Consider the following 15,719-nt stretch of genomic DNA (forward strand, 5'->3'; position numbering starts at 1 on the left):
TTGGTGGAAAAAAGGTTCCCCACCCCTGCTTTAGAATGTCCCCAAATCTGGAAGTTCGATAAAAGAGGAAAATGGATCACATCATTGTCAGTCTGCACTCTTCCGTTTTATACTTAGTATCAAATATATGGAATCAGAATACTGGACTGGACCATTTGGATACATAAGTATCTCTATTATATTCATTTTTAAATTAGACAAAGTAAATGCAATGTTTCAGTGGACTAATAGTTTATCAATTATTATTTGATGCAGTAGAATAGTAGAGGTGACAGCTCCTTCCTGGGAACACAAGCAATATATAAGTGAGCAGAGAGGTAAGGATTTGATGCAGGCATAGGAAAGGTTGAGGAAGATACTGTGTTGCTGTATGCAGATAAATGGATGAATGCAGAGTGGCTCAAGAGGGGCTTTGCATTAAAAATTAAGGTGAACAGATTCAAAATAACATGCTTAGTACTGTGCAATGTCGATAATAAGAGTAGTTACAGAACCCCTAAATCACAATTTCTGTCTTGGTGCCTGAAAAGTAGAATTGGAAAGGACATTCATAGCATATATCATTTTCCCCATATTCCTCCTTGCATAGCACCTTCCTGGAAACATCATTAGCTCATCAAAATGCAAAAGGTTATTGTTGGAGGAGCTAAGCAGTTCTTCTCTTGGTCTTTCAGTGTAGTGCTGGAGGATTAATGATGATTATTTAAATAAAAAATAAGGCAAGAAGGTCTATCCCAGCACTTCAAGGCAGATACCCGGAGATAATGACCAGCCAGCACTCTGGGAAACATCAAGTGCAATGCTAGAAGAAATAATTGCTCAAACTGTGTGGAATGAATAATCCTCCTTGGCAAAAACTGAAGCAGTTAGAAAGTAAGAAATATGTTACAGCTGATGCACAAAACTGAGAGATAAAGACTCTCTAGTGCACCTTCTCTAGTGCAAAGCTAAACTGGAATGTTAGTATAATGGTTAGACAGCGAATTTGTTAATAAGAATCCTGACATCCAAAGGTTATAGAACTCCACTCTTAAGCAAAATCACAAAGTCAATAAAATTTCTGAGACATTCAAACTCTTAAAACTTCTTAAAAGCTCATCTTTATATTACCAGTCTTAGGAAGAGTGAACACACTGAAACTGAACTCAGACAAAATGGAAGTGATGGTGATAGGGAAGATGGAGATTCACTGGGATTAGATTACCCTTTTTGGACACAATAAGCAAAAACTTTACGGATACTCCTTCATCCTTTTTTTTTTTTTTTTTTGGTAGAAGGAGCAGGTAAGTATCGTGGCAAGAGGCACCTTCTACTGTACTCATATGCGATATAAATTAGTTTCTTTCTTTGTCTCCGCTGAGTGATACAAGCTGAACCTTCAGATGGACTGCTGTAACATGCTCTATGAGTGGTTGCTCTTCAAGATATCTTGGAAACTTCAGCTGATGCAAAACAAAGCACCCTGCCTTTAGACAATCTTGTCACAAAGCAAGAACATTATGAAATATTAAAACAGTTTCACTGGCTATTTGTGCACCTCCAAACTCACTTCAAGGTGTTGGTTCTTATCAGTAAAACTGTTTACAGTCTGGGGCCACATACCTGGAGGACCACTTCACCTTATATACAGTCTCTTGCCAACTTTGGTCAGCCAATACATTCCTCTTAGTAATTCCATCAATTAGCAGTGGTTGGCTAAAGTGGGGCCTCATTCCTTCATGACCCACTGCACTTTGGAAAAGCTTTCCAGAAGTTGAGATTGTTCACTCTGGAGAGCACATCAATCTGTTCTTTTTTTGGAGAATACTTGACTAAAAAAATGCTGGCTACATACTCTATCATTCTTGTTAAGTTGTTTCTTTGCTATATTTTTGTGTGATACTTATAAATGTAGATTTTAATCTTGGTCTATTTTAAACTGAGATGTGGAATGGTATAGTATAGCCCTATCTTGTCAGATCTAGGAAGCTAAGCAGGGTCAGTACTTGGAAGGGAGACCTCCAAGGAAGACTGCAGAGGAAGGCAATGTCAAACAACCTATGCTTAATTGCTTGCCTTTGAAAACCCACCAGGGGTCACTATAAGTCGGCTGCAACTTGACAACACTACACACACACACACACGCGCACACACACACACATTGTATAAGTCACTTTCACCAATTTTGGAAAAATGGGGTACATATTTTAAAATAAATACATGGCATTAGAAAACGGCATTTCTCATATCAAATACACTTGCACAACCCAGTGGGAATAAAATGTATAAGAGTAAACAGCCCAAACCCCTGCAACCCTCAGTAACCTACTATGAGTAAGAAACACAATTATCCATCCATTCCTATGCCCTGTTCTAAAGTAGGAATAAGCAAACTGGATCAAAATGTACCCAAAATGATATAATTCATACTGGTATTTTCAAATTAATTTGTCTTATTCTAATTCAGCTTCAACTGCTGGGCTGAACCACCATGATACTACAAATATCTGTCACCTGTTTATTCAGCTATATTACTGTAGGAACTGCTCGTTCAGACCATTACAAAAATGCAACAGCTTACAATTTCAAATTTTCTTGGTATACAAGAAAGGGCATCGAAAGCAAGAGAGAGTGAGTGGGCTGAACACCTAAGCAGATTTGTCTGAACTAGAATCATTTAAAACTTTGACAAAAAATGAAAAAGCTTTCCATTTTTGTACTTGGGTACAGAATTTAGAACATTTTCAAATATCAGACAGACGAATTATACTTACACAGTACACCATCACTATAACAAATTATTAAAATATCAAAAAGTATAAGAGCTTGAGCATACAGCTACAGTGCATTATCACCACCTTCTGGAGGAGGTGGGTCATGGCTAAACAGGCATGTAAGACTTTAGGGAGGCCTCACCACACCCCAGTTCAATGTGGCCATCCCTGCCCAGGACCTTAGCTGATGCCCAGACAAGACAGGGGAACAGTTGTCGGCTGAATTCTGCCTACCATCCCACAAAAGGAGGGGAGCCATGCTTTATTCTAATACATGATGCTGCCCAAAGATTCAAGATGTTTGGAAACTAGATGGGTGTAACAAGGAGGGTGACCTATGCCATGACAGAGTATGATAAGCTATAAGGGACATAGGAAAAATCTTTAGTAAGGGTACTTAAAATTTGTGTTGTCAGAGATGGCAGTTTTGTACTATCCAGGATTTGCTATCCTAGTAAGATGGAAATTATCAGTTTTTCTTAAATTCTTTCCTTTTCTTTTTGTGCTCCTTTTCGTGCTCACCGCGTTTGTTCATCTCAGTTTTTTCTTAAATTCTGGGAATTGCAACAGCTACAGATAGCTCCCAGACCTTGATAGGTCCAGACTAGCCTGATCTCTTCAGAAGCAGGGTTGGCCCTGGCAAGTATTTGGATGGGCAACCTCCAAGGAATACCAGGGTCAGGACGCAGAGGCAGGAAATGGCAAACTATCTCCCAATGTCTTTTGCCTTGAAAACCTTACAGGATCGCCATAAGTCAGCTGTAACTTAACAGCACACACACAGATACCGAGAAATGATATGACTGCTTACAGTGGTCTCTGGCATTATGTCAAATATAATACATGGAAAAGAATTTGAAAACCAAATACACCAAATACTAGTAATGGATTTTGTTTGAAATAGCAAACATTTATATGACCAAATTTAATCACTGCCCTCATGCAATTAACTCTGCTGCTTGTTCAACTGGAAGGAACAAAATTACTTGCTTGGGTCACAAATATGCAACCATTTCCCCTCCCCGCAAGCAGCAATACTGTTGGTATACCATCAACATTAACTAATGCTAAAGTCAGGAATATTTATATGATCAAGCATCACAGTGGATATTATTGGTAGTAAAAGCTGCTACAGGAGAACATTTCCCTGACACACAAAAACTGTATATAATCATATTCTGCCAGTATGAAGGGAACAGAATTCTGAAGGGAAAAGAGCCATGATGGCCAAAAGAATGGTTGCCACTGGTTGCCATATTAAGTTTTATAGTTGCAATCCACAGCCATCATAATCAAGTAGACTTTGCCACTGACTTCAGTGGGATGTGAATTATACCTTGTATGTACAATAGTGTTATTTTCTACTTCTACATACTGAGATAACTATGCTGCAAGTATTCAAGAAGCTAGCAAGAAAATAATACCCTGAGAGATCTTTTCCCTTAATAATGCAAGTAGCTGAGAAGGCGGCCATTTTGCAGGAGAAAACTGACACTTCCTCCCTACTGCTTTTCCCTGAAAGAAGCTATAGGGCCATGTGTGTGTGTGTAAAGTGCCGTCAAGTCGCAGCTGACTTATGGCGACCCCCTTTTGGGGGTTTTCATGGCAAGAGACTAACAGAGGTGGTTTGCCGGTGCCTTCCTCTGCACAGCAACCCTGGTATTCCTTGGTGGTCTCCCATCCAAATACTAACCAGGGCTGACCCTGCTTAGCTTCTGAGATCTGACGAGATCAGGCTAGCCTGGGCCATCCAGGTCAGGGGCATAGGGCCATAGTGAGCACCAAAAATTCAATTCTGCTTTCAAAGAATATTTTAAGCACTGTATTTTCCAAATTTGGGCATTCTGAAATTTAAAATAGGCCTCATAATTCCTCTTACGCTACTTAACTTGCTTCTACTTCTAACCCGTTTCAATGTGTATAGCCATCTTTCCGATTCAGTTTATTACTTAGACAAACAAAATGAAACACTCTGAATTTGGACCATATTGTTACATTAATTTCCCCCCCTGCCAGTAGTACATCTCATCAATCATCCCCGAAACAAAAGACTTGTGGCCCCGCAATGACTATCAGATTTATTGTACCATAAGTTTTCATGGGCACAAGCCGACGTCATCAGATTGATAAGGTTCATGCATTTGGAGTAGATAGCCTGTGCCCATGAAAACATATGCTATAATAAATCTGTCAGATTTTAGGGTGCCACAAAACCATTTTTTCTGAAACAATCTAACATGGCTACTGCACTGCCATTTGCATTCATTTCTATTAATTTGAGTTGTAACTACAAACCAAATTCTCCGTCTTCACATTCCCAGGTAAGCTGGCAAAATAATGAGAATAATGAGAAATGAGTAATGAGCACTGAACTATATATCCTTGCCTGAATAAAAATTGTATTTTACAAATCTGGTGTGGAGACTGAACAGAATCAGTCACAGAAATAAAAGTCTTTGGGGGAATCACATCAAGCATCCCAATACCTGCCTCCCCAACCCTTCATTAAGTACATGTAAACTACTCATGTCAAACTCAAACTGGACTTTTCTACCATTTAATCCCCTGTGCCCTAGGGATAGTTGCAGTATGGAATGCAGATAGGATTTCAAGCCCATTTTACCAGCACTATTTGGAGCACAATCTCTACTCCAACCTCAGGTACCACCAGACAACACATGACACCTGGGTCCAATGAGGATTCCTCTATAAAGTCCCAGTTTGCTGACTACCTCTTCAATCTGGATGACCTATCAAACATTAAACAGGCCTGGCCCAAACTGTGTTTCAGCTTGCCACCCAGATACTACTTCACTGATCTACCTATTACCTTCCTGGATACCAGAACTAATCTAGCTGTGATTGCATCTGTTGCCACATCCTTTTAATGTGGGGTTTCCAGAAAAAAATGAATTGGGAGATTTTCCAATGCCCTACATACAGCATGATCGGATTTAGCATGTTTATTTTTACTTATATTTAGGAAACAATTTTTTTAAAAATACCTCATGTTGATTTGATGTTCCTATAGCAACGAACACTTGAACTGAAATATTTGCTTAGGAAAAAGTGAATCAAGTGTAGTTTAAATGTCACATTCAAATACATTCAAAGCTTTAGCTGCAAGTTATTTTTTATTGGAATAATACTTACAAAAATTTAAAAACAAGATATAATGCACTTCCCCTCAGATGGTTTAAATTTAAGAAATAACCCAAAAGCATTTTAAAAAATCTACTGACAGACTAATTTTAGCACACTGTGTAAACTGCACAAGATATGGTATGGTTCTCCACTCATCTACTAAAGAAGAATTTAATTCTCTTCCATGGAGGTCACTAGGGCACCTCAGTTTCACAGTCACTCTCCATAACATCAGTTGTTAGCTCCAGATGAGACTGGTGATTACAATATCCCTTTCACCCTTCAAGAAGATATGAATAAGAATTTTAGCTTCAGTTCTAATTTGACCTGCACAGCCAATTAGGTGATTTCTCATATAGTTTTGTGATTTTATCCCTCTTACCTTTATTTTACAGATCATAATCTTATATTCTAATAGTCAAGTGTGGGACAATCTGCAGATACCTAAACCCGCAGATCAGGCCCCATTGACTATAAATATTGACTCCCCAAACTGGCAGAAAAATCTGAAAACATTTTAAAAATACATGGGGGGGTTAATTTCCCCCCAAACAAAATGCAGACAATGAACCAACCTCCTCTGGTGACATTGTGTGTGGGGGGTGGTGGTGGTGGGTGGAGTGGCGTTGGGCCTGGCAGCAGTGACAGTGGGGTGGGTGGTGGTCCTAGGAGCTGTGGCAAGCCTACAGGCAGCAAAGGTGATGATGTGAGGAGTAGGAGCTGTGGTGGTCCCAGCAGGAGAAGTCAGGAACAGCGCACGGTTTGCTGTTGGTGAGAGCGATAATAGGGGTAGGAGTTGTGGCAAACTGGGTGCAAGCAATGGTGGGGAGGAACATAAACCACGGCAATCCCAGTAGTGGAGGCCTTGAGCCGCGCTGGCTGAGAGTCATGCCAGGCTTACCAACAGGCCAAGGCGACGGGAGGGGGACGACTGGATCCACAGCTAAGAGAAGGGATCACCCCATGAGTATTGTGGGTGCTTGCTTGTATGTATGAATTCTCATACAAGTCTAATATGTACTCTAAATACATACTCTCATATAATTACTAGGGATATCCTGAAAAATATGAATTACAACTTTTAAACAGACAAGTTTGTCTGGCAATGGCATCAGTTCATTGTTACTAATTTTATGAAACAATAATCTTCAGAAATGGAAGATCTGATGTGGAAATATAAAACACTGTAAAAAATTCCACCCCACATTTCTGCATTCTTCTGACGGTTCAGAAATGCAGACCTGCACCTGCTTTTGATCTCTTGACTTGACTTGGTGTGGGCCTCTTGCACACCCTGGTACTCTAACAACATGTAACTTTGGCAGTAGTGGTATAGAATAACAATAAAAATTAGGAAGAAATAATAAGGAAATAACATTTTGTCTGTTTACTTTCTATTTTGTCTATTCCATGTGAAATTGGCATGAAAAAACAATCCAAACCATTAAATATACCCTACCATTTCCCAAAAAATTACAATTGGAGAAGGAACATGAAACATGACAGGGCAAAGGCTTGAGGGATTCACAGAATATGAAATTGTAGAATACGGAAAATAAAATTTTTGAATTTATTCAGGATAATCTGATTCAGGATAATCTATTCAGGCGGGTATTTAGCAAAAAGATTTCTAACCTGCACATCCTCTAGCAATACATTTCTATACATGGTTTACATTTGGACGATATATTTCTCTATATACAGATTATTAGTAATCCTTATTTTTATAATAACTGCAGTTAATTGAATTTTACCTTAGTTCAACTACAATTACTATTACTCAGAAGGATCTCCAAGAAAACTCTGTACCTCTGTTTCAGAACAGATCATAAATACGGCATGAGCTAAAGTGTAATGCCTACTTCAAAATACAGTTGGAAGATCATGCTTCACTGTATCAAAAATTCCCCGGTTACAGAGCGCTAGCACAAGAGTTCTAGTCTAGCCTTCTTCCTAAAGTGATATTTTGTTTGTGGTAAAAAGATGGCTTTTAAAAAACATAAAATATTGCACACACTTTCCAATAAACTGGGGATAGCCCATTCAATTATATTAACTTGATCACTGTATCTCACTACTTCTGTGCAGTTTCTTTCCCCCATATTTAATATTTAAAAATAAAACAAAATAGGGAAAATATTTCTAGGTTATATAAATTTAAGTTCAAGTAACATCTGGAATTATTTTTGTTAAGAGTTCAAGATGAGGGTGGTTCGATTAATATTTAAAATCAAGCTAGACAGCCTGTAATTTCACAAAGCATATACTGAATTCACTGAGAAAATCTTAGCTACATTTTTGGACTATCCTGTCTGTACCAATCTGATTAAGTGTTGATTTTTTCCCCTCTTACCAATTACATATGTGGCCAGGTTAAAAGTCAGCCTGAAGAACAGGCAGGGATGAACATAATCCTCTCTAATGAGTTTTGACAGAAAAAGGTGGATCATGATGGGGAAAGTTACAAGGACACAGAGTAGCTGTCCAAATGAACTGAGATGGTAAAACCTGGATTCCTCTGCTTCACACACAGACCATCAAGAACAGAGTCACCGGACAAGGGGAAAGGTGAGTTTAAAAAAAAATCATTTTAATGCTTCCCCCACCCTGAGCTATACAGTGTAACTGTGTTTTTCCTTAACAACCTTACAGCCAACAATCTCTATGCCCCCAGAACCCAAATATCCACTTTTAGAGCATTTGAAAATAACTATCCAATATAATAAAATATAAAAATATTTTAATTAAATAAAATTTAGGATCACTAAACATGTTTTTCCTTTCATAAAATATGAAAAGATTGTTAAGAGCATCAAAGCATCACAAAGTGTCATGATTGTTCACTGGAAGACTGAAATCGTTCATGCGGCATGTATGAAAAGTAAAAACCTGATCTTAGCACATCTATCTGTATACAAAAATTTGAAGGAGGGCACTAATATCAAAATATCATGCTAGTTGATAACACTTTCAATTTTAGGATTCTGTCTACCACAGGGTGTTTCCCCCCTAGTTTTAGCCTACAGCATTAGACCAATAAAACAACTAAAGCAATTAAAATATAGGTGGAAAATTACCAAGCCTTCAAGGAAAACAATTATACATAAAAGTAATCATAGCACTAAAACCACCATGATTTTCAATTTAGAGCAAACTGGGCTGATTAAAATACAGGCTGTAGTAATTTGAATTTTTTCCCCTTTGCTGACATGCTTGCAAGACAGGCAAAGAAAGCAACTTAAACCTACACTTTAACCTGGCAGCGGACAAATAAGTTACTGGCTCAGTATTACATTTTAGTACTTGGAACGTGGTAAGAATAGTTTCATACTAACTCATTTAAGTGAAAACTGGAGACACTCCTATATTAAGTAAATTCATACACTGGAAGAGATACTGATGTTGGTACCTGCACTTCTTTAAACAGAACTTCTTTAAACTTCTTTAAAAATAGTGACAACATTACTGCATACTACAATTTCTCCCATGTCAAACTATGGTACAGGAAAGCTAATGGGATTAAGGAGAATATATGAGCATTATCTTTTGAACTTTGTATCCTGTCGGAAGTTTTGGTTTCTGGCAACAAATCCAGCAACAAACAACATTCAAGGAAGATCAATGTGCTACTAGAAACTGGTACTTGATTTCATAAAAAACTTGAATTTGATCGGATTTATCTGAGGATAACTACAGATGTATCTTGAAAGCCAGATGCCTACGGAATGCCCAGAAATCTCATGGTGAGATGATGGGCAACAAAACCTTGTGCAGTAACCATCTAGCGAACAGGCTATTAAAAAAAAAATTCTGCTATTATTTTTATGGATTACTTTCTTACACTGAGTGTGACAACGTGGCCTGAAATCTTGTAAGTCATTTAAAGATTTTTCTGCTTGTTTGTTTTTTGACAAACAAAAATAGTAGCAGTTTGAAAAGAACAAAAATGCCATCTGCTATGTACCTTTCTTTTGTTCTAAAATAAAAACTAGCTGCACTCTTTGGTCTGTCAAGAATGGTACACTGATGAGATAGCCAGACACTATCTTAGCTACACTCTTCCTCCTGAATTTAGCAAAATACTCTTTGTATTCTCTTACCTTTATGGTTTTGGTCTGGAGTCTGAGTCCATTTAAAGTGTTAATGGCTTTCTCTGCATCCTTTGGATCAATATAGTTAACAAATCCATACCCTAAACTCTGCCCTGTTGAAACATAAGAAACAAAAAAAAAAGGACTCAGTATTCTTTGCAGCACATGTGTACGATTTCCAAATGGGGAATTGAAATCCTTTTCTCTGATTACCTTTTCCACCTAACTCTTGCTTCCCAAGCCAGAAAATATACCCATACAACCCCACTGCTGTCAAGGAGGACTATTTAGAAATATTTTTTTAAATCATGGGAGTCTCTGTGTTTAACAAGTTGCTGAGTTTTCTAGCATCCATAGTGTTTTAAGGATTTTCCATAGTGTCCTTAAAACTGAATGACATACATTAATATAATGAAGATTCACTAAAGTGGTCACACTTACTACACTTTCCTTCTGTGAAATTCACATTAAGAGAAAGCAAGACAAGGGATTGGCAGCAGCAGAAAAAAATTGCACAGATTTTAACAGCTTTGTGATAATTTAATTTACAGATTACAGAATCAGTCACAGGAGCAACATAGGTTCAGTTTAAAGTGAAATATAAAAAAATTACTTAAATCGAAGTAATGATCGTCAGTAATTTGAAAAAATGAGAAACCTTAAGAAACCTTGTGGTTACTTTGTCTCAACTGGCTGAAAAGTTATTTACAATATTTATGTACCGCTTTTCAGAAGGAAAGCGGTTTACATTAAAAGGTTGCAATCAGCAATAAAAGGTAATATCTAAAACCCAGAGGTAGAGCTAAATCTAACATCTAAAAGCTGATGAAGTAGCTTGAAACTGTTCAGTACTTTATTGCTGACGTGACAATGATAGAGCAAACATGAAGAGAACTGGCAGAATATTACATGCCAGGGCAGATGATTATTCTGTACTCTTCATACTGCTTCATGGGGCGATGCTGGGAAGGGCAAAACAGTACAACTGTTTTTGCATTCAGAGATGCCATCAGCACATTTAGTGCTTAGACATTCTTCTGCATTAACTAAAAGCCTGGCTACCACTGAGGAGTACAGTGAAATAAGGCAATTGATATGGAGCCAGACAAAATTAAAGGGGAATGTTTATGTTTAATAGCATCACTCATCATCAGAGACAAGATGTAGCATAATGGCTGAGAGACTGGAAATGCTGTAATGCTTAAATATCATGACCAGTATCTAAGAAATAACCACCATAGCTCCATGGAACTACTCTCAATTTGTTCCCACAACAAAACTAATCAATTCTGGTGAAGATTTGTACTGTTTTGTTTCTGGCACAATATCCAGACTATTTCAATCCCTACTATTTGTCTGCACCTGAGCTTGGAACATTTCAGTTTCACCAAACTTCACGTTCATTCGCTGAAATTTCATCCCAAAATTGCTTGATCAGCTAAATACACAGCATAATGAATGTCTACCACTGGTTGTTGGATGCTCCTCAAACCCAAGAAGAAACCAAATTAAGAGGATAATGTTTATATAGATCCCAATGAAATATTCACATTGTGACACAATGAAAAGAGTCGATATTCCCAACCTGCTCTACCACATAAATGCCTAGAAAGAGAGAATAGAAATAGAAATGGAAACAACGAAAGACATTTTTTCAGAAGGTAACATTTTGATGTATGCATTGCATTTTTTTAAAAAAAATTCAGTAGTTTTGGTAGTGCAATATTTAGAGAGTGGAAAAACCTAGGGGCAGATTTTGGAGTTACATCAGCACTGCTGACATAACCTATAGGAACAATCAGACACTATATACTTCAGCCAGAATCCAGGAAAGCATGGAAGCTAGATCTGAACCATTTTGCCATTCAATGCTGGATAATAAAACCTTACAAAATACAAGAAAAATCGTGAGTAAAGCGTTCCCTCCCCCATCCCTGATTTGCATCCCATGGATTGGTTTTTCTTTTCTTTTTTTTTAAAGTTGAAGAAATAAGTACAAAAGGTCCCCGCAATCTGTTTTCAGCTTCAGTCTCCTGAATCTCTCACAGCATTGACTGCCTTCAGAATTAACAGTGGTATGAATAACCAAATACATTCATGTTTAGATCATGAACGACTGAATGAAATGACAGATCAACAAAAGCATTATGTACCAAACTGGCAATACCACAATCATAGGAGGCCAACAGACATGAGATAGTCCTAGACTCTGGCCAAATGATTTTCCAAACAAAGCTAAGTTTTTTCTTTTCTGACCTTCTATTTGTGTCTCCTGAAAAGCCATCTGAGGTTCCTGATGATTGGGGAACATCTGGAGAGGGATTTCATATGGTGCAAGCAGATGCAGTCTGTTTTGGGAGTCTGGTGGAAATCAGAGACCTCCCTCTACCCATGCATATGCAGAAGTGCTTTGGATGGTTTTTGGATCCAAAAACCACAGTGCTTTATTTATCCTTGCAATCTTTTGCTATTAATAAGCATTACAATTTTAATTATTTTCTGTATTTGTTCTATTTGATATTAACTAGCTAGATACCTTTGTAACCTTTGCTATTGTTAACCATTTTAATTTCAATTGTATTTTGTATTTGTTTTACCCTATACTATTTACTTATATAAATTCACTCTATTTGATGGTCTATGACTGCAAATAATCACAGTGCTTTTAAAAAATGGCAACTTTGTGTACCAGCTCTTAGATCAGAAACACATACCTGCCTTGGGTACAGAGATGCCCTGGAGAAAGGCAGATATACAAACATTTTAAATAATTGTAATTTATTGTTACAGCCATTGGCTAGCATAAGCCATTTTAAATAAATAAAATTAATATCTCACAATGCCAAGAAGGAGGTAATCTGATTCTACCATTGCATTGAAATATTTTTCTCTGCTGATTACAGCAGCTATACACACAGTTTATAATCTTGTCCAACCTCTTTTTATTTTTGCTTCTTATCTGGACTTATCCAGATACAAGTCACTGTGTTTTAAAATGAGAATACATTTACATGTACTGGAACATGCAAACAAATAAAAAGGTGTAGGTAAAAGTTATCTCACATGACCACCCAAATCCTGCCATCAATAATATTCAAGAATCTTAATGTTAAAATCCCTGAACAGAAAAGACAAAATCTGTCGTGTCTAAGGCTTCCATTTTACAGTATAAGTGTTATGCATGTGCACACAGTACATTTGAAACTTTATGTTGACATTATTCCAGGATGACATTGGCATGAGAGCAAAACAGTGAGGACGTTCGAATGGCAAGCAATAACTTTGGAGGTGGCGGCACAGAACTGCGACTGATACCATTTTATCCTACAGCTGCCCCTAATCCTTAAGTCAGCCTTGTGTCACCTAATTCACAGGAAAAGCTTGACAAATATGAAATGTTATTCCACCACTAGTTACAGCAGGAAAAGGGGAAGTCTGTTTTAAAGCCAGCCTAGTTAATAAACATTTATATAGTGCTTTCAATCATCACAGTTCTTCACATACATTACTGTGTTGTAATCCTCAAAATCTCCCTGTAAAGTGTATCAGTATTGTCCTCATATTACACATGGGGGGGGGCGTTAATGGCAAACCAATCTACTGATAGTGAAGAATCAACCATTACAGCTGAAACCGAATGGTTACCTCCTGCCATAGAAGTTCCATTTATATGCTCTTTGCCAAATCCAAACATGATGCATCTTACCTCACCAACTCTCTCTTTTTGTTTCTCAGTACAGGCTTTGAGAACAGTTCACATATCTAGAGAATCTCAACATGATATTGACAGCCTTTTGACATTACAGTCATTATCACAATCACTTTGCTAATTGGGGTGGTGCTTGGTAAAGAGGCAGTCTTGAAGTAAGTTTGACAAGATTGGGAAGAATCCTATTTAAAGCAAGGCAGGCTGACAGTTTTAAGAGGTTAACCAGAGCTGGTTACAATGCCAAATAACTGAGAATCCCTTGTAAAAACTAAGGATCTTGAGCCTTAGGACAAAAAAAAGGTTATGAGCAATGGGAAAAAAAGATTATTTTCTGGGTTTAAAATGGAAAGGTGTGCTCTGGAATGTTGCCTTTCCATAGCTAAGACCTGAGAAAGAATTCCTTCAATAAATGACAAAGTTCACTAACTCTCATAGCAAAACAATGAGAATACTGCAAACCCTGTAAAAATACACCCAAATAATCTTGGTAGTGGCATGCCATTCATACTAGCTGTATTTGCATTGTTAATTAATTTTAATGGTTGTATGCTTTATCATTCAATATTTATCCTGTCCTTCCTTCCAATGAGCTCAGAATGGCATTCATGACTCTTTATTCCTCTATTGTTATCCTCACAATAATGGTAGGTCAGGTTCAAAATTACCCAATGATTTTCATGGCAGAATGGGGATTTGAACCCTGATTTCCCAGGACCTAGTGTGACACTCAATGCATTACATTACATTGATTTTTTTCATTGTGAAGAGCTTCATTCTTTTTTGATGGAATGCAGGGCTGTTACTGGGGGTGGGGAGGTGAGGAGGGCAGCCACTGCCCCGTGGTATGCAGAGAGGGTGGCAGAATTGCCTCCTACCCAGCACAGAGGCACCTACAGGAGAGGCAGTTCTGCCATCCTTTCTGCCTGCCACAGGGGCGGCAGCTGCCCTCCTCGCCCCCCCCCATTATAGCCCTGATAGAGTGTGTGATACATAAGGGCATTAAATAACAAGCCAATAGCTGGTCATGTGCCCCTTCCCAATGCATGTTTTTCCACAGATTACTAGCCAATCTTTTCTTTGTCAAGCATACCCATAATGGACTATGCTAGTAAATGAGGGTAGTGCTGAAACATGGCCTTCAATTGAATGAAAAGGGGTGACATAGCAGTGCTCATAGCAGACTGTTATTAAGCATCTAAGCCAAGGCCTTAAAAGTCAGCTAGCCATTTTAAAGGGATTCAGGATTTGGTTTAAACAAATGGGAAGAACTTGTAGAAGTCAATGCATGGTGTAGTGGTTAGGAGAAGCAGACTCTATAATCTGGAGAACTGGGTTTGATTCTCCACTCCTCCACATGAAGCCTGCTGGGTGACCTTGGGCCAGTTACAGTTCTCTCAGAACTCTCTCAGCCCCACCTACCTCACAAGGTGCTTGTTGTGGGGAGAGGAAGGGAAGGTGACTGTAAGCCGCTTTGAAATTTCTTAAGATAGAGAAAAGCAGGGTATAAAAACCAACTCTTCTTCTTCTTCAAGGTCATCATGTATCAAACTAGGAGCTGCTTGGTTGATGCAATTACAAAAAGAGTCCATTGAAAAAACAAGCACTCGGCTGAATAGTCAGGAGGGTGAGAGGAAAGGAACCAACTGAGTTCCTATGTGAAGAATTTAATGTAAGCACATTATATAGCACATAACTCTGTAAGAAAAAAACATGGGTGGAGAAGAGGGTCTTGCAAATAAATGCTGCAAAAGTAAGTTTGTACCTGTAGTGCAATGGCCAATGTACTACAGCAATAAGTATATTAATTTCAGAGTAATAAAACTAAGAAAATGGAGGGGGTCAGAGATCTGGCAAAGAAAACTAAAGGAGGATGAGGACAGAAATACAAATGAACAGAAATGCTTTCACCAAAGATAGAGTCCAGTAATATCTTAAAGACCAACATGTTTGGCATGGTATAAGCTTTCGAGAGTCAAAGCTCCTTTCATCAGATACAAGAAAGTTTATACTCTGGAAATCTTT

At 38.0% G+C, this 15,719-nt stretch overlaps 1 protein-coding gene across 5 annotated transcripts in view; it reads right to left on the minus strand.

Annotated features, from left to right (window-relative positions):
* Positions 1 to 15,719, minus strand: part of ELAVL4 (ELAV like RNA binding protein 4) — a 92,215-nt gene that overhangs the window by 23,933 nt on the left and 52,563 nt on the right. For all 5 annotated transcript variants that reach the window (XM_056867547.1, XM_056867545.1, XM_056867549.1 and 2 more), the window contains exon 3: positions 9,998 to 10,101. In XM_056867547.1, the coding sequence (XP_056723525.1) occupies positions 9,998 to 10,101 (104 nt within the window). The remainder of the gene's footprint in view (positions 1 to 9,997; positions 10,102 to 15,719) is intronic.

Source organism: Euleptes europaea, chromosome 2 (genome assembly GCF_029931775.1).
Source record: "Euleptes europaea isolate rEulEur1 chromosome 2, rEulEur1.hap1, whole genome shotgun sequence".
Classification (NCBI taxonomy): domain Eukaryota; kingdom Metazoa; phylum Chordata; class Lepidosauria; order Squamata; family Sphaerodactylidae; genus Euleptes; species Euleptes europaea.